General features: G+C 41.6%; 1 protein-coding gene across 2 annotated transcripts in view; it reads left to right on the top strand.

Annotated features, from left to right (window-relative positions):
- Positions 1-18,713, top strand: part of si:dkeyp-72a4.1 (uncharacterized protein LOC100148058 homolog) — a 113,815-nt gene that overhangs the window by 18,083 nt on the left and 77,019 nt on the right. For both annotated transcript variants that reach the window (XM_042218794.1, XM_042218795.1), the window contains exons 2-3: positions 1,658-1,782; positions 14,251-14,356. In XM_042218794.1, the coding sequence (XP_042074728.1) occupies positions 1,658-1,782; positions 14,251-14,356 (231 nt within the window). The remainder of the gene's footprint in view (positions 1-1,657; positions 1,783-14,250; positions 14,357-18,713) is intronic.

Here is an 18,713-nt window from a genome sequence, read left to right on the forward strand (position 1 = left end):
GGCTGGGGAAAACATGGAATAAAACACAAGGAGAGACGAGGGCTCACAAATACACAGAGGGGCACACAGGGGGTAAGAGTCACAAGGGGAAAACACTTAGGGAACAACGTAACAGGGCAACCCAGGAAGCATGGCCTAAATAAGGAACAAAATACAAAAATACATGAAACTAAGAATATCCAGCCAACATGGCCCAGGATCATGACATTGCTGGGAAACCACTAAAAGAGCCTGTCCAGGTCTGTGAGAAAAAAAATTTAACTGTTGTACAAATGAACTGATATGATTGAAATGATTAATAAAACCCATTCAAGATTAAGTGACACCAGAATGATGGGATGAGAAAAGTGTTGAGAACTAAAAGAGCATTAAACATGAAGAAGGGAATGTTTTGTTATGGACATGTATGGCTGCCAGTGGAACTGGGTCACCAGTGTTTACTGATGACTTGACTGCTGCTAGAAGAAGCAGGATGAATTCTAAAATGTACAGAGCTACACTCTCTGCTGAGATTCAACCAAATGCCGTGAAACTGATTGAAAGGTGCTTCACAGTGCAAACGGATAATGACCCAGAGCATACTGCAAAACCAACACGAGAGAGATTGTTTTGCGTGAATCCTCTAAAGCAGGGGTGGGCAACTCCAGGCCTCAAGGGCCGGTGTCCTGCAGGTTTTAGATGTGTCCTTGATCCAACACAGCTGATTCAAATGGCTAAATGACCTCCTCAACATTTCTTGCAGTTCTCCAGAGGCCTGGTAATGAACTAATCATTTGATTCAGGTGTGCTGACCCAGAGTGATATCTAAAACCTGCAGGACACCGGCCCTCAAGGCCTGGAGTTGCCCAACCCTGCTCTAAAGGAAGAGGACACAGTGTGTTGAGTGATGCAACAACATTTATTACACAGCATCCCTACATGTAGCTACCTGGTTTGGTGAAAGCGTGGGAATATACAGTAACATTGGAGTAGCACACCCTGACCCATGTGCTGCATTCACTTGCCTCTGGCTGACATTCACACAACACAGCAGGTGATTGTTACTATCAGTGAAATGTTGTGGTGGATGCTAGCCATGCAGTGTGCAGGGAGTACAGCTGAGAAGCTTAAGTGGGGTTTTTTTTTTTTTACATTTTAATCACTCAAGTGAAGTCAAATAAAGGTCTTTCAATGTGCTCAGTGTTGATTGACGTAGTGTAACGGTAATACAGAGTGTGGGGCTTGATGAATTACATATGCAGTGCCTTTCTGAGATTTATGTCAGATGCTAGAGAATCCAATTTACGCATGTCTCAGTTTCTTTTTTAATGGGTTCTTTCTTCACTTGACATCCACAGAATGATTGAAGTGAAAAAAAAAGTGGAGAGCGTGCGGTAGTCATTACCTCTCCGGTGGCATTTGTGATTAAGGAGAGTTTGGACGTTTGCTCAGCAAAACAGTTATTTGGACAAGTTCTTCTCCCAGAGATGTGGGGTCCATTAAATCTGAATCCTCCTCTTTTCAGCTTAATTCATCACTTTTTAAAGAATATAATTATGATATCTTATTCTACTCTATTATCAAGCGCACAAATACTAAATACACAATGCCTCTTCTGCGCCTTTATAATTGATATCTTTCTTTGTTGCTGTGCTTTGTCTCTTCTTTCCCTCTTCAGACACGCGGTGTCCGCTGAGACACCGGATGGCACGTGGTCATTCCTATGAAGAGCGAAGTGTGTGGAACCCAAAGTACTGTGTGGTTGCTGACTGTCAGATGCTGCTTCTGAATGAAGAGGAGGTGGTGAGAGCAGACTTTACAGTCCAGTCTCTTGTCTGTCATCTTTCTGTGTCGCTATTGTTTTTCTTCTTCTTCCTTTTTTCCCCCTCTTTACAAATGTATTTTCTTACATTAATTTGTCTCCACATAGCATTGCATCTCCAAATTTGCAAGTTTTTTTAGAATGTTCGGGCAAACCAAACATTCTAAGTGAAACCTGAAGTAACACATTTAAATTCATCTTCGTGCAGGGTCTGTAAGTAGCTGGGTGAGCTGGCTCTTTGCCTCCATTGTTTTTATTAGTGTCACGCCAGATTATGCAAGTCTCGGTAAGATTAGAGGTCCGGTTCAGCAGAGATCAGGAGTCAACACGCTAATCTAAATTGCACTGTCCACTCAGCAATAACCTGTCCTTGTGAAGCAACTTTTTGTAAGCCTGTAATCAAAGTGTCCACATACCCACAACAAAGCACATTTAATGGTTTTTAAGCTGCTTTGGTGTCTTCATCACATTCAATGCATACATCCCTAGATGTAGCAGGGATTGGACAATATACTGCCAAAAGTATTCACTCGTCTGCCTTCACACAAATAGGAACTTGAGTGACAGCCCATCGTTAATCCACAGGGTTTAATATGATGTCAGCTCACCCTTTGTAGCTAATATAGCTTCAACTTTTCTGGGAAGGCTTTCCACAAGGTTTAGGAGTGTTTATGGGAATTTTTAACCATTCTTCCAAAAGCGCACATGTGAGGACAGACACTAATGTTGTCCTTGTTGACCATGAAGGAGAGGTCAGACGTCAAATTATACATGATGTTTTAAAATTTTATAGAGTACTTTCTATATGTTGACAATACACACCACACTTGTAAGAATCATAGTTTCCCCACTTTCCGCTCCCACAAAGTTTTATCAGAATTCACTCAAAATCTTTTAAGCTATCATGTTTACAGACAGAGAGAATGACACGCACACAAATGCTACGTAAAACATAACCTCCTTGGCAGAGATAATATTGTAATATTCAAGGCCTGTGATACTATGCAGCCAGTTTAATATTAATGGTAAAAAACACTACTGTCTAATTGTTTGCTCAAAGTAAATGATTATTTACACAGAGTAACATGTTTTCAATAATTTATTATGATCAGACTGACCTTACAATGCATGGATTTGCGTGTGTGTGTGTGTGCATGTGTGTGTGTGTGTGTGTGTGTGTTTTGCAGTACCAGATTGAGCCACAGTGGGGCTCGGCTCACTTTCTGCATAAAGCAGCTATAGATGAAATGATCTGATGATTACAGTTGAGGCTGAGGCTGATTCAAGCCTGCAATGAATGGCACAAAAAAATCACATTATATAAGACCCCTTTTAAATGAATAAATACTGGAATAAATTACTCAAACCGGGACTTCTGAAAAAGTAATTGAATATACAGGATGCTCAGAACATCTCCTTTGTCCTCATAGAGCTGTCTTTTACTGCAGTGGTGTCTTAGGGATAATGTTGCCAGGCAGCTCATGTTTCAGTTTCAACAGATGCTTTGATCTAAGAGCCAGCAGCAGCAGCCTGCAACATCCCCTATCGAAGGGACTACAGGAACCTTTGCATTAACTTTTAAAATAGTGATGGCCAAAAGCACAAAAACAAGGCATGGCTATTGGATTTACCAAACCTTTTAATATAACAGTGTGGCTACCGAAACTGGGAAGAACAGCATGGCTTCAGTGTTTCTTTGTATGCAATTACCCGGCTATGACACACTGAAACAGAGCAATAATTGCAGGGAGGAGTAATTTCAATCGACCCACTGGCAGTCTTTCCTCCACAGTGCTTTTTGTTTCTCAACAACAAAAGGACAACAGCTTTTAAATGCATCCATCTAGAGAACCAGCCTTGAAAAGGTTATCTCTTAGCACGGCTGGATTTCTGTCATGTCAGCAACCCGTAACGGTGTGATGACCTGGCTTTGACAGCTAAACAAGCTCACCTCTAGTGAACAAGCAATCATAAATTCAGGGTCAAACCATTATATACACTTAATGGACATTTATGTAATGGCAACTATTTTAGTAACATTTTCTTCTGAGGTGAGGATTATACTTAGTCACAAAGTGAGTGGTTTGACTAAATAACAAGAAGACAATAGCTTAATTAATGCTCATTTAGCATGCATTCCTGTAGAGATTGCTCTTTGTATGAGTATTTTATGATGTTTATGTGCAGATGCATGTAATGATGTTGATAGATCTGGAAAGAACTGGAAAGCAAGAAAAAAAAGCAGTTCAGTCTGTTATTATTGACACTCTACACACAAATGTACTGGACTACATTTTGCACTTAGAGGAGCTGCTCTGTCATGGAAACCCAGGCTACGAAGCTCCTGGTACACTACTATTCATGCTGATGTTAATGCCAGAGAAAACTGGAACTGCAGCTGCTAAGTCAGCAGAGCATCTGGGACTTAAAAGCACTATGCTCCTGAGCATTTGCTAACCCACACTCTGTAACTTTATGGAGTTTCTGTGGTTGTTAAACATTTATACTTTGCAATAATACTGCTTACAGCTGATTGCGGAGTATCCTATTATAGTGCCACACCTAAACAGAACGACCTGTTCTTTTACAAATTTTTGTAAAAGCAGACTGCATAGTTCGATGCTTGATTTTTAGTCACCTGCGTCAATGGGACTGAGCACTTGAATTCAAAAATTAGAAGGTGTAGCCCATATAGTGTGTCTGCTAAATGTGATAGATATACAACAAGCAGGTTCTGTCCACATATTAATTACTTTTCATAGCATTCATCAACATTGTTTCAGGCCTCTGTTTTTCAACATTGATATGGTGGTTTGTTCAGGCTGTGGATGTCCTATTTGTCTTTTGGCCACTATGGTGGCCCTGAAAGGTCAAACATGCTGCAACTTAAGAAAACAACAGCAAATAGAAAAAAATGTAAATGCTACAAAAGCAAAAAATAAATAAATACAAAAGACGTTGAATAAAACAAAATCTCATAAAACACCACGCAAGTGTATTTGGGGAAAAGATAATGTGGAATGATAACTATGGAGGTGACAGAAATAAAAATGTGCAAATGATTGCACAGAGAGAGAAAGGTACATGTTTGCTATTAGCCGTTTAATATTAGCTTGTCACTTTAGCAGCTCTACTGTCACGTTGTTGTCACCCCACAAACACTTCACCTGTGTTTTGTAAGTTTTTGGTATTTTTTATGAGCCTTTGCTCTGTTTTGTGTGTGTGTGTGTGTGTGTGTGTGTGTGTGTGTGTGTGTGTGTGTGTGTGTGTGTGTTGCGTGCTTTTTATTCTTTGTTGCATTCAGTTAGCTTTAGCCAAGCATTATGCTACTAAAAACTATCCGGTTGTTCAGTGATGACGCGACGAATCACTTTTTATTTTTTTTCTTTTTTTTTTTTTTTTTTTTTTCCTTGCCTGTCCCGTTCTTGCTCTCTTTGCCATCAGAATTGATTGTCTAAAGGCAAAGAAAGATGCCCAACGGATTTACTTTACCAAATTGACCATCCCAGCCTTGCCGTAATGGTCCATTTGATTCACCTTTTATTGTTTATTTTATTTTCACTTACTGAATACGGGACAGACTTGACTGGGGGAAAGAAGGGGAGAAAGAAAGAGGGAAAGAGAAACAGCTGAGAAGAGGGACGGGGGAGAAGGGCAAAAGACAAAAACCAACAAACGGGCAGAGGAAAAAAAATGCATATATCAATCACCTGGATCACCTGCTGAGAAAGAAAAAAGAAAGCAAGCAGAAGAGAACAAGAGTAATAGAATAAACAACATCACAATGATATATGTGAATATGACAGTAAATACTAAATGTTAAACATTATTGTGCAGCACATAAGATCAACAGAACACAGTGTGCTTTGAGGTAGGAGCCAAAAAGGGTGTAGTTTGTGGGTGTGATCACCCGTGTGTACACCTGTGAGCATGGACGCGCTTGTTTTTTTTTTTTTTTAAAAGGTTCCTTCATGTAATAATCTGCTAGAGGGTGTGGGGGGGCCACAGCCCCGTCCTCCAGGGCGTGAGGCAGGTGTGGAGGAGATCAAAACTCCAGACATCCAGAGGCCCCCAGAACACAAGAGACCAAGGAAGACCAACAGAGGGGCAGCTGCGCCACTGTCCCGGAAAGAGCTGAGGAGAGTCCCAGATGAGGGCTCACTCAGCAGCCGCGGAGCAGAAGCCAGGGGGAGTTGCAGTGACGCGCCCGTGAGCTCCGCCGGCAGCCAGCTGCGCCTGAGTGACCGAGCCCCAGGCCGAGAGGCCGGGGGCACCCCACCTCCGAAGTGGCCCGAGCGAGCCCCAGGCTCCAGGCCCCGATAAGCGGCCGCCAAGGAGTGAGCCGGTGTGTACCTGGACGCCCATCCCCGGACACAAAGAACCACCAACGCACCGATGTCTGAGGGGGTCCGCCACTGGCAGGGGAAGTGGTGGTAGGGGGAGATAGGCCTCCAAACCTTGGAGGGCCTGAGATGTCCCCAGAGAGGTGGCGCCTGACACCCAACCTGACATATAGACACAGACATACAGGCACACACAGACACAAACATCCATTCCCACCCTCATGCTCTCATATGCACTTACTCCACACTCAACCAACGTGGAGACAGACATAAAGAGACGCTGTACACACGATCACACTCCCCAAGCGTACTCTACAAACCGGGTCTAGGTGCCCCCGCCCCTGGAGGGGGGAACTGCACCCAGACCCAGGTGGTGTTTCCCTTTTCCCTGCGGTGGGGGGAGGCAGACCGCCCCGACTCCGCAGCAGCAGGAAGGCTCCACACTCCAGACCGCAGTCGGACGGCCAACTCCTCCTCCTAGCCCCCCCGCTCCAGCAGGTCGCAGAGAACGGGGGTGAGAGAAGACTCCAAACCTCCCTCCACCCGCTCATTGTAATGTTGATGCATGTGTGTTCTAAGGTGCATTTAAAACCCAGGAGGGCATGGAGCTACCTGCCAGAGAGCAGCAGGTAAGCGCATGGTCCCTCCTGCTAGCCCTCAATGTCTACGTGTATTTAAAATTGAGAGGTGGGCAACGATGCCAGGGGTGGGGTGTACACCCTGATGGTACTTTGGACTCCGTGTATCGTGCCCACCCCCCAAGATCCTATATGTATGTGTAATGAGAGTGTGAGTAATGTGAATGTCTAAGTTGTGGGATAAAATTGAGGCAGAGGCAGCCAGAAGGAGACAGAGGGGGGGGGTAGCCTCCTCTGCACCCTGGTGACATACCCCTACTCCAAGGCCCTGCATGTGTGGGTGGTTGTGGTGGAGCGGGAAGAGGGAGGCAGCTGGAGATGGGGAGGGAAGGAAGGGAGGGGCAAGTGACCCCTCCCTGGGGCCAGCTCCCCCGCTGACCCCAGTAGGCACCCCCATACTCCGCGACCCGCCAGGGAAAGGGGGCCCAGGCCCATCCAGACCGGGCCCAGTGCAGCAGCGCCGCCCGGCCCCACAGAGCCCGGGACAGTCCACCCAACCCCACCACAGAGAAAACTGCACCCACCCCACCATCCACTCATCTTCCAGACTACATAAGACAATAAACACCCAGGCTGAGATCTTCCTCCACCTCTCCTGTATCTCCCCCTCCTGCAGAGGGAGCTCCTGGGGAGAGGAAAGCTCATGCAAGATGTGACAATCTCCCCCACCAGTTGAAGAGCCCCCCAGGTGGCTCGATGCACCGGCGGCACCCTGCTCCAGGGCTGGGCCCCCATGCACCCACCCGCCCACAACCCCGGCAACACACCAACCAGGACCCAAGCCCCCGAGGCCCGGTCCGGGTCCCAGCCCAGAGACGGAGCGCCCCCAGAACCTCACGCCCATCCCGGACCCACCCAGGGCCAGCCAGGCTACCAGGTCAGTAACCCACGTCCGTCAGCACAGACCCTCCCCTAGCCCCGCTGCACGCAGCCGCGAGGAAACAGTCACCGGAGAGCCAACAGAGCCCCTAACCGGACATGACCGCTACCCCGGGTTGAGCCCCCCAAGGAAGATGCCTCCGGGGAACCCCCCGACGCCCTAAGCCTGTCCCTACCCCCACACCAATCACAACAGTGAAGGCGGGACCAAACTATGACCCCCCACCCCCACTAGGTGATGGAGCTGATCAAAGGAGCCCAGAGCAATTGATCTGATGTGGTGGCAGAGGCTGTATCAAGACTAATGTAATCTAATAGATAATTTCTATATTGGTTAGAATTAAGATTATTTTTATTTTTCCAGTTCATGAGGACTGTTTTCTTGGCTATGCATAGGGCAGTGAAAACCATATGGGCGATATTCTTTTCTGAAGTGACATTATCTAAGCTGCCCAACAAACACACTAAGGGGGAAGTTGGAATGTTACATTTCAGACACTTCGATAAGTCTTCACATATCTCGCGCCAAAACTTCTGAACTGGTGGGCAGAACCAAAGAGCGTGGATATAATTGTCCGGTGAATTGGTTTGGCAGTGTGAGCAGTTGTTGGTGGACGTAAAGCCCATCTTGAACATCCGATGACCTGTATAGTGTACTCTATGTAATATTTTGTATTGAATTAATTGAAGACTGGGATTTCTAATTAGATGAAAGGTTTTTAAGCAAATCTGAGACCAGAAGTTTAGGTCTAAGTTAACTGATAAATCCGCTTCCCATTTTGCAATAGGAAGTGATATTGATTCATCTGTTTTAGAAAGCATTCTGTATATTTTGGATAGTAATTTGGGGGGTTTAAGAGTAAGAAATTGAACCACACTTGGTGGTGTTTGTAGTTCAACTTGACCCGGTTTAAATTTCTTTTTTACTATGGATTTAATTTGTTGATATTCTAAAAATCTTTTCTTGTTGATCCCATATTGTGTAACTAGTCCGTCAAATGAAATAAATTCTGTTCCTTCTAGTATATGTTCTAAATATTTGATTCCTTTACCACTCCAATCTGAAAAGTTTATCATATTATTGTTTTGTAATATGTCAGGGTTGTTCCAGATAGGTGTACGTTTGCATGGGATTAATGAAGACGCCGTCAATTTTAGAAACTCCCACCATGCTGTCAGAGAAGAGCTGATGTTGATGCTTTTAAAGCATTCATGTCGTTGGATGTTTGAGCTGATAAATGGTAGGTCTGAGATCTCTAGATTATTGCAGAGTGCTTGTTCTACATCTAGCCAAGGTTCATCTAAGAGGGTGTGTTTTAGCCATCCTGAGATAAACTGAAGCCTGTTGGCTAAGAAGTAGTGCTGAAAGTTAGGCAGTTCTAGTCCTCCTTTATCCTTGGTCTTTTGTAGTGTTTTTAAGCTTATACGTGGGGGTTTATTTTTCCAAAGGAATTTGGACATACATGAATCTAGAGATCTGAACCAATCTTGTGGCGGTTTAGTTGGGATCATTGAGAATAAATAATTTATTTTTGGTAAGACCATCATTTTTATAGCGGCAACCCTTCCCATGAGTGATATGGGTAGACATTTCCATCTAGCCAGATATCTACAACTATATATATCACTAATCATCGCCACCTTCCTTAGATCGATCATCTAGTCATATTCTGTTAAAAGTAGGAGAATTGCGTTTGTTCAATTTATGTTAGACTGCTGCCAGCTTGGGGAGAAACATTAATACTATAATTCTCATTTAACTTATACCATATTTCCGCGATCTAGCAGTGGCGCTGATATGAAGAGGAATGTGATGGGGGGACGCAATTTAATCGGGTAGGAGACTGTTAAGAAGTTTTGACCAGTTAATTGAGTGAGGAGAGCTTTCGCAAGAGTTTTATGCAAAGTTCAATCACACATGAGATAATTGGGGTTTTGTTGATATTCTTGCGAACGAAGAGTAAACACATCATCTGCATATATATGTGCTGATTTTTTTATTTGTTATTGCCATCGTTTTCCGCACTTTTATGCCGCTTAAATTACTAGATAAGGCTGTCCTTACACTGGGCTGCTGCTAGTGCCGTAGTTAAATTAAAAAATTTGGAGATATAGGGTAATAGGGGGACGCAAGTGGGCATTCCTTCGCTCTCTGGTTTGCGCAAGAGACAAGAAGATGAGGATGTCTGGATCATATCTCTGTCTCTAACACAAGCTGTGGGGTAAGAATTAATATAATATAAGTTTTACCGCCAGTTTTATGAAAGAGAGATCCAAAACCAAACATTTTTGGTGCATAAAGCTTGGCAAATAGAAATTATCCAAGGTATAACTCAAGGATTGTAGGAGGGCATAAGATACTGCCTGAAACCTTTCTATGTCATTTACTTTCTTAGCAATGACGTGCTGAAAGAGTTAACTCTGTCTAATGCTTTTTCTGCGTCTAAAGAGAATATTGTAGTTTCTAGGTTTTTACTGTATGAGTAGTCTATCAAATTAAGTAATCTACGTGTATTTGTTGATGAGTGCCTACCTTTTATGAAACCAGTTTGGTCAGGATGAATTAAGAGGGGGGTTATTTTCTCCAGTCTCTTTGAGAGAGCTTTGCAGATTATTTTAAGGTCTACATTTATAAGGGATATTGGACGATAGCTTGAGGGATATACAGGGTCTTTGCGCGACGAATCCTACTTCCGGGTCTAAAGTAGTCTGCGTTTAATATGGCTTTTGTGTTGTTAACATGTTTAATGTTATGTATTTTCTTCTATTTGATCTCAAAAAGCTCCTAAAACAGTCAGTGATCACTGTTGACCTCCCTCGGCTTTTATTACCGCTAATCATTTATTTAAGCTCAGTTTTTAAAACCTTAGGATGTAACTACAGCCCAGCCCATGCAGCAGTATATGAATGACTAACCTCGTATTGTGGATGGATTATCTCAGTTGTTCTCCTGGCTGAAGTTTGGTCCTTTTACAGCATCCTGCCATGCGATTACATTTGTTTCTGACCACCGAGAACACTCACGTTAACTTTTATCGAGTGGAAAAAAAGTTAGCTTGTTTATATTATGCTAACATAGCTGTGTCGCTAGCGGTCACGTAGCACATCATTATATACCAGCTAGCCCAACTTCAGTAACCCTACAAACGTCACTGCTGTTTAGTTTTCTGTCTTCATTTATGCTGGAAGTGATAACAGAGCTGTACGTTTTAATTTGTTTCCAAAACCCCGCAGTCAGGACATGCTATATTGTATTTAGATAGAAGCTAGCGAGCTAACTCCCTGCTAACTTCTAACTCCGTTAAATGTCATAAATTCCGTTTTCATGGATGCCTGGATGTTAAACTCAATTGTTACACCTGGTAGAGCAGAACGCTGATCATTTTATTAAAGATGAAAGACTTTAGACAGTTTTTCAACTCTCAGTAATGCCATAGTGATCGTTTGATATATGGACCTGCAGCGGAGTTTAGACCCAGACACGGCTAGTGACGTCAGACTGAACAACCGGATTGTTAGCAAATCAACATCAGCATTGTAAATTTGGCTAAAAGCTAAATCTAACTTGATAATGTATTCAATATATTATCAGTTGAAATACTTAACATTTTTATATTTTATATGAACAAAAGAAGCACTGCATGATGTTCTTTGGGCATACAGGGTTACATATACGTTCAGCTCAGACCAGCATGGTCCAGCATGGTATTTAGCTGGTCAGGCCTACAATCGTGATGTGTGCCCTGATACTGAAGCTCAGAGGTGAGCAAGTGGAAAAACAAAGCAATTCAAATTGAAGGAGTGAAAAAAAACTATCCAGTTTCTTCATTCTCCGTGTTCAAAAATAAAAAGTGACATAAGAAGATTAGAAGAAAACATGACTTCAACCTCAGTAAAAGGTTTACAGCTCCATTTATTGTGGGCTTGCCTTTTTTTTAAAGTAAATTAAGTCTTAAGCTGTAATTGTGCTGTATAATTTTTCTGTGTTCATCCTTTAGCTTTGCTACCAAAGTGGAAAAAAAATGTGGAAGTGAAAAGAAAAAAAGTAATCAATGCGTAGAAGTACAGCGAGACTCAGTCTTTGAACAAAAGTTTTGATTGCTTTCTTTGCTGTGATGATGTTTGCTGTAGGGCTTTTGGTAAACGCTCGCTTTTCTTTATTGTTTTTGTTTCTGACTTTTCGTTTCATCTTTTGTCGTATTCTGTTTTTCTGTCTTGTTCGGTTCACTTAATCTCTGCTTTCATCAGTCCTGTCTTTTTACGCCTGTTCCTCTTCCTTATTTGTGCGTTGCAAACCGTTAAGAGAAAGATGTGAAAAACATAGCGTGACGACAGCCGATCCTCCCGTAATCCATGCAAGTCCTTTGTGATTTGTAAAGCCAATTTGTTTCTTCCTTAACACATGACAAATTAGAAACAAACAGCAGGCAAAAAGAGGCAAAGCTGAGTGGATACCAGTCTTAAATTTGTCAGGCGTTTAAAATTTTTGAGGGCTGCACTGCGAACTGTAGGTGATAAAACTGAAATGAAGATGTGATATCTGAAGGTTTTCTACAGTCTATACTATCCAAGCTTGTTGTGAAGCCTTCCTTGGGTCTATAGAGCACACTGTGGTCCACTCAGTCATTACACTAAATCTACACAATGATTGCACCGTGCTCATAAAGAGATGGGCACGGTCAGTAATAGTACAGCTGTGATGCTTTCCATTTCTCTCCATTTCACAGGAATTGCACCCAGTGTGGTCTTCTGCAGCAGAAGCGTATTCAGAGATGCTCTTCTGCATACCTTTGTTGTAGAGAGTGGTTATTTGAGTTAACTGTTGCCATTCTATCAGCTTGAAACAGTCTTGCCATTCTCCTCTGGCACCAACACGACATTTCCAGCCAGAGAACTGCTGCTTACTGGACATTTAGTCTTTTCTGGACTATTCCCTATGAACTCTAGAGATGGTTGTGTGGGAAAATACCAGCAGATAAGCAGTTTGTCAAATACTCAGACCAGCCTTCACGCCACATTCAGTCACTTTTCTTCCTCATTCTGATCATCAGTTTAAACTTCAGCAGGTTGCCTTGACCGTGTCTACATACCTAAATCCACAGAGTTGCTGCCTAAATGCATGTAACTGGTCAATTAGACATTTGCATTACCAAGCGATCAAACAGGTGTACCTATAGGAGTGGCTGTGAGTGTATAATTCTAAGCTGCACAGTACTGCCCATAAAAGGGGTTCTCAATTAATAACAATGAGAACTTTTATACTGGTATAAAAAATAGTTTTAAAAAAAGCCCAAGACACAAATTCAACAAGTTAGCATGGTTTTGTCAGGGGGGGAGGGGGGTTACGGCTGTAACCAAATCAGTGCTCGCAGTGCTTTATTAGCATTTCTTACACTGATTTCCCTGTTTAATCAGGTGACCTTTTATGCTTCTGTGCCATTACTAGCCATTAGCTACGAGATCTGTAATTGAATTTACTCAATTGACTGGGGGGAAAAAATACCTCAATTGGGAGAGTGCGTTTCAGGTTAAGACCTTAGTAGAGCAAAGGAAGCACAGGTTATGTAAAATCTCATCTCTAGTCTTTCAATATTTTAGGCATCCGAATGCAGAGTACGCTTACTCTTCAGATAAATTATTACACTGTCACTGAGCTTGAAATATTAATAGCTTGATGAGAGGGTGATTAAGATGATTTAAATAATTGATTATCACAACAAAGCCGCAGATTTTACTCCAGTCGCTGCTTAAAACCGGTGTTCTAGAATCTGCAGTACTGTAGCACAAGTAAGACTGCAGACTGTGTCAGAGAAACGTGCTTCAAGTTACAGCCAATATTGCAAAGTCATTATTGCCACCAGACACTATCACTGATGCTGTCAGTTCGAGCTGTCCTTAAAACTCGAGTCCCACGAGGCAAAGAGAGGGAGAGACTCAGAGAGGAACTCGGAGAGAGAAAGAGAGATAAACAGATGGACATGAAACACGGGAACAGAAAAGCAGACAGACAGGGTGCTGCATTGAGTTGAGAGGTGTGAGGATGTTCGATAAGCCATTATCACTCCACTTCGAGGACAACAGGTCCTTTCTGTCTCTCTTGTTTTCTTTTTCTTCCCACAGCTCACCACTTTTCTCACCGCAACCATTCTTTTCTTCCTTTGTCTGACTAATTGTTTGGAGCCAAACATTTGGTATGCAAGCAGTCGAATGATATGATCAGACACTGACTGATGTGCCACTAATGCCTGCTCTGTTTTAGTCAATGACTGCTAATTTATCAGGACTGCTACAGCTATTGTGTGCTGATGACTTAGCACGACATTAAAGATGGTGACCAGAATATCCACAACAACAGATAAGAGACTCAGTGACGCCTGTCTGTGTAATTCATTAGTTTTTTGGTTTTGTTTTTTAACACCACCATTTATTTAACCATTCTTCTGTGTTATCTACTTTGCGCTTTTTATTTTATTGATTTTTTTTCACTTGAATTTATTGAGGATTGTATCTGTCTTGAATTATTTGCTCTGCCTCTGTGTCCCCTTGAATCACTCTTATTCTCAGCTAGATGCATTTCTTGTTTTTGCAGCAGAGGCGCTCTGCGTCATCCAGGGGACATCTCCTGCGTCGCACCATCAGCGTCCCGGTGGAAACACAGTTTCCAGAATTCCACAGCCAGCTGTCCACCGAAAGCGGTGAGTTGCCCGAGGATACACACATATGCTTTCATAAACATGCACTTATTAGTAATACTCCTGTTGCTTTCTAAAAGGCATTCACTTAAAGTAGAGTGATTGATAATTCTGTTAATATGTTAAGAATAGAGACTTTTGATGAGGTTTTTTTTATTTAGATTCAGTCCTCTGTCTCCAAAGCTGCAGAATTTTGGTGCTCAACTTATCTTGAGAAGTGCTTTCTTTGTGATATAAACAGTCGCATAACTAAATGAGGCAACTGGGTCTTGTGCTGCTTACATGCCTGGGTGAGACTTAGAAAATTCTTTTCTTCCACTGTATATCCACTAGATGGAGAGCTTGCTGCTTTGTAGCACTTCTCTGCACTTGTGCCGTCTCATGTTAACGGCTAAGAGAGATAGGGAAAAATTCTTTCCAAGTGCTGCAGTTACACTGGACTTTTTCCTCTTGCTTTTATGACAATGTGATAATAGTGTCTTGAATTCTTTTTTAAAGGTACATGTGTAGACAGTTGTGTCACTGAAAGCTGTCAGAGTCTGTGGTTGTGTTGCGATCAGTCCAAATGAGACGCCACTACCAGCTTTCCAACCGATGCTGTGCCGGTGTGGAGCCAGCTCTGCTATGGTGCTTTTGGATGATAAGCTCCGACTCCATGATTGCTGCACATGCTTTATGCTCAAGTTTTTAGTCTGTTTTAGTTTTAGGGAAAGATTTAGAGATGTGTATTTTTACAAGTATTTACAACGACATCACAGTTACAAGATTGTGAGCAAGGGATGAGACCTCAAGAGACTGTTGCATATGCATTTTTGAGAGTTCCCTTCTTGAAGGTGAACTGATTTTATTATTTATTTCTTTATTACACTTATTACTGAAATACATGTTTTAAAACAAACTTTTAAAAGAACATTTGCGGATTGCACTCACACGCTGGTGCACCCTGTTTAGTAAATCTGGCTAGAGTTTAAGGCTTGGTTGATTTGGAGTGGAATTTGCAGCTTTCACCAACCATCACCATTAGAGGGCGCCATTTAGCTCATTTTAACATCTAACTCTACTTTCCCAGACTAAGTCAGTTATACATGGGCAAGGGTGGGCTGCAGATGAGTCAACATGTTGTCATTTTAGTAGTGAGTGGCTCTGGTTTACTTGTTTTATCAGCTTTTATGGATTTGTTTGGAAATTTGCCAATATCTCCACTTGGCTGATAGGAAACCTGCAACTGTTTGCATGTAGTAACTGTGCTCTCACATGTGTGTCGTGTTGTTCGAGTAGTATTGCTCACATTCTTTACTTTTTATAGTGGGACTGCATCAAATGTACACCCTAAACACCTGAAACTTGTCTCCGTATCTATTGCGGACCTTTGTTTTTCCTCTGAAGAGATTATTCTATTTACATTACATTTTGTTTTGGTGAATATTACCTTGTTTATTTCCATCTTCTTCTTTTTTTTACCGCAGCTACTATGAGAGCACTGTTTCTTTCAGCATGCACTTGCTTTTATTTGTAGCAGCATTTCTTCTAAGCACTGAGTCACAAACAAAAATCTAGGTAGTTTTTTTTGCCGTGAGGTTTTTGAGAGAGTCTATTTCTATGTTTGTGAGTGAGTGTGTATTTCTGCTTATTTGGAATAAATGTGGCTGCTGTCTGTCAGCTTGTGAGCTGATACATATAGCTGGTACATATAGATTGAACCCAATTAGTGTGCTAAATATAAGCTTATGCTTATTTTTGTTAGGGGTCATAGAAACGACTGCACTGTTAAACCATCACTAGTGGAAACAACTTTAAAAAAGTACAAAAAAAAGCATGAATTACAAATGTTTTCATTTATTTTGTATTCTCAGCTAAAATGTCTTAAATATTTGACATTTTTCTTCCTTCTTGCATTCTGTTATTGACTCATATCGTTTACTTTACCGCCGAAGTAAGGCCGCATTATTGTTATGTTAGAATATTGAGAGCTAGATAATGTGACAAGCAGAAAGGTCTTTCTGTCTGTCTGTCTCAGTGTTACGGCCACATTCATTCTAAATGAGCTGACAACCCAGAATGCCATACACATATAATATTTTCTTCTGCAACATGTGTTTCCCATTTTTTTTGCCATCCATTCCGATTGATTCGAGCGATGACATGAAAATGGGAAATCAGCAGAAGACACTTGATTACACGGCATCTCTGTGATTAGGTTGATTTTGTTTGGGAAGAGATGGAGGCTAAACGAATAAATAGTCTGTCGACTTCTCCCATAATTACAGGGTACCTTTGCAACTTTGCCAGTGACAATCACAAACATTTTCCATGATGATTATGTAACACAGTTTCAGAACTGCTGATTCGCATTTCCATAGTCACCATAATCTATTCTGAGTGTTAGGTAGAATACATTACAATACATTAATACTATATTAATGCAGCAGTTATTATATCAGAAGTTAAAATGTAGCCTCATTCTTTATAGTCTTCTTTTACCTTGAGTATGTAGGCAAATTCATCTTGTTATTCTTTAATAGAATTGCCATAATACACACAATTTGACTGTAAAGATAACTTGATACAGTTGGATCTATCCATTTTGAATGCAGACTGGAGCCTATCCTCGCTGTCACAGAGGCCAGTTACACCTTACACAATTATTCACACCTATAGTCAATTTAGAGTCATCAGTTAACCTAACATGCATGTGTTTGGATTGTACAGCAGAGAGCTTAAGCAGGCATGACTTGCAAACTCCACACAGAAAGTGAGCAGTTTCCAACTGTGAGCACAAACCACAACACCATGCTAGCTGAAACAATGTCATAGCCAATATTTTTTTTGTTTATATGCTGTCAAGTGTTTTGTAGTTTTTACATATTTGATTTAAGTTTAAGTGATTCCTCTGATGATTAGTGGATATCACTTATAAGACTTATTATAAAGCCTTTAATAAGACTCCAGATGCTCTTTCTAGCAGTAGAAATAGTTATGTACATGTCATTACCAGTACTGACTTAATATACAATAAAGTTATTATTGCATGTTGTTGATCTGCGTACATGTGAGCGCCTGACTTTTTGTAGCTTGCGAGTTAATATTAAGAGTGTAAACTAGGGGTATCCAACTCCAGGCCTCAAGGGTATCAAGATGTGTCCTTAAAAGGCTAAATGACCTCCTCAACATGTCTTGAGGTTGTCCAGAGGCCTGGTAATGAACTAATCATTTGATTCAGGTGTGTTGACCCAGGGTGCTATCTAAAACCTGCAGGACACCGGTCCTTGAGGCCTGGAGTTGGACACCCCTGGTGTAAGTGTATAATTTAAATATAGATTGGTAATGGCGTGGCATTAATACGTTAGCCAAAACATTTACACCAAAATAAATGACTAGCATTGTCCTCCTTTTCTTGTCATAATCTTGTTTGACTAGATTTAGAGCATAGATGTGATTACTATATTCGGCCACGCTCAACTAATCTATTGCTCTTGAAAATCCATTAGCTACCAGGGCCACTTGTCTTTTGGCCAGCATCTTTTCCAAGTCGGACATGTGCCCTGTCATCTGCAGGGCTATGTAGCATTTGTGTGTCTACTTTGTCAACAAGCCCTCTTGCAACTAGCAAGAGGTAGCATGTTTGCAACCATGCCAATCATTTTGTTACTATAAAAGTTGAAATGAACAGTGATAACCTCTCTTCCCTGAAGTAGAGGCATGAGAGCATATAGTATCCGTGTCCATGATATCCTATATGGTATGTTGTATGTCTTAATTGAGTGAAAGGGAACAGATATACACAATGTGTCATTATGTCTGCTCTTATTAAAAAAATGCCATTATTAGATTATTAATACTAATGAAACACAGCATAGTATTAAAAATAAATCCATCGAAAGGCTACCATGAGGTACTCCTGAGCAAAGTACCGTCCCTACACACTGCTCCCTGGGCGCTGAATTGGTGCCTGCCCACTGCTTCTCTGAGTGGTTAAATGCAGAGAGTAATTGTACTGGCAATCAACTGCAATTTACATTTTAGATCGACAGCATAATTTTCATAACCCATTAAATGGCTACTACTGCAAAACCGATCTAAGTCTTTCAATCTAAGTCCAACGAGTCATGATAAAAAAAAACTTATGTTACCTTATCGAGTGCAGATTTGCAGCAGAAACATGATGGTCTCCAAAACTAAGTGAAAACTAATAGTAAATGACTCTTGTTCACTGGTACAGGAGCAAAAAGAAAAAATAACCTAAACTGACACAAGGGTTTCTAAATGTATTCCTAAAGCAAGTAGTAATACAGGGAGTGCAGAATTATTAGGCAAGTTGTATTTTTGAGGAATAATTTTATTATTGAACAACAACCATGTT

Source organism: Haplochromis burtoni, unplaced genomic scaffold (assembly GCF_018398535.1).
Source record: "Haplochromis burtoni strain Fernald_Lab_line unplaced genomic scaffold, NCSU_Asbu1 Contig_23, whole genome shotgun sequence".
NCBI classification, from domain to species: Eukaryota; Metazoa; Chordata; class Actinopteri; order Cichliformes; family Cichlidae; genus Haplochromis; species Haplochromis burtoni.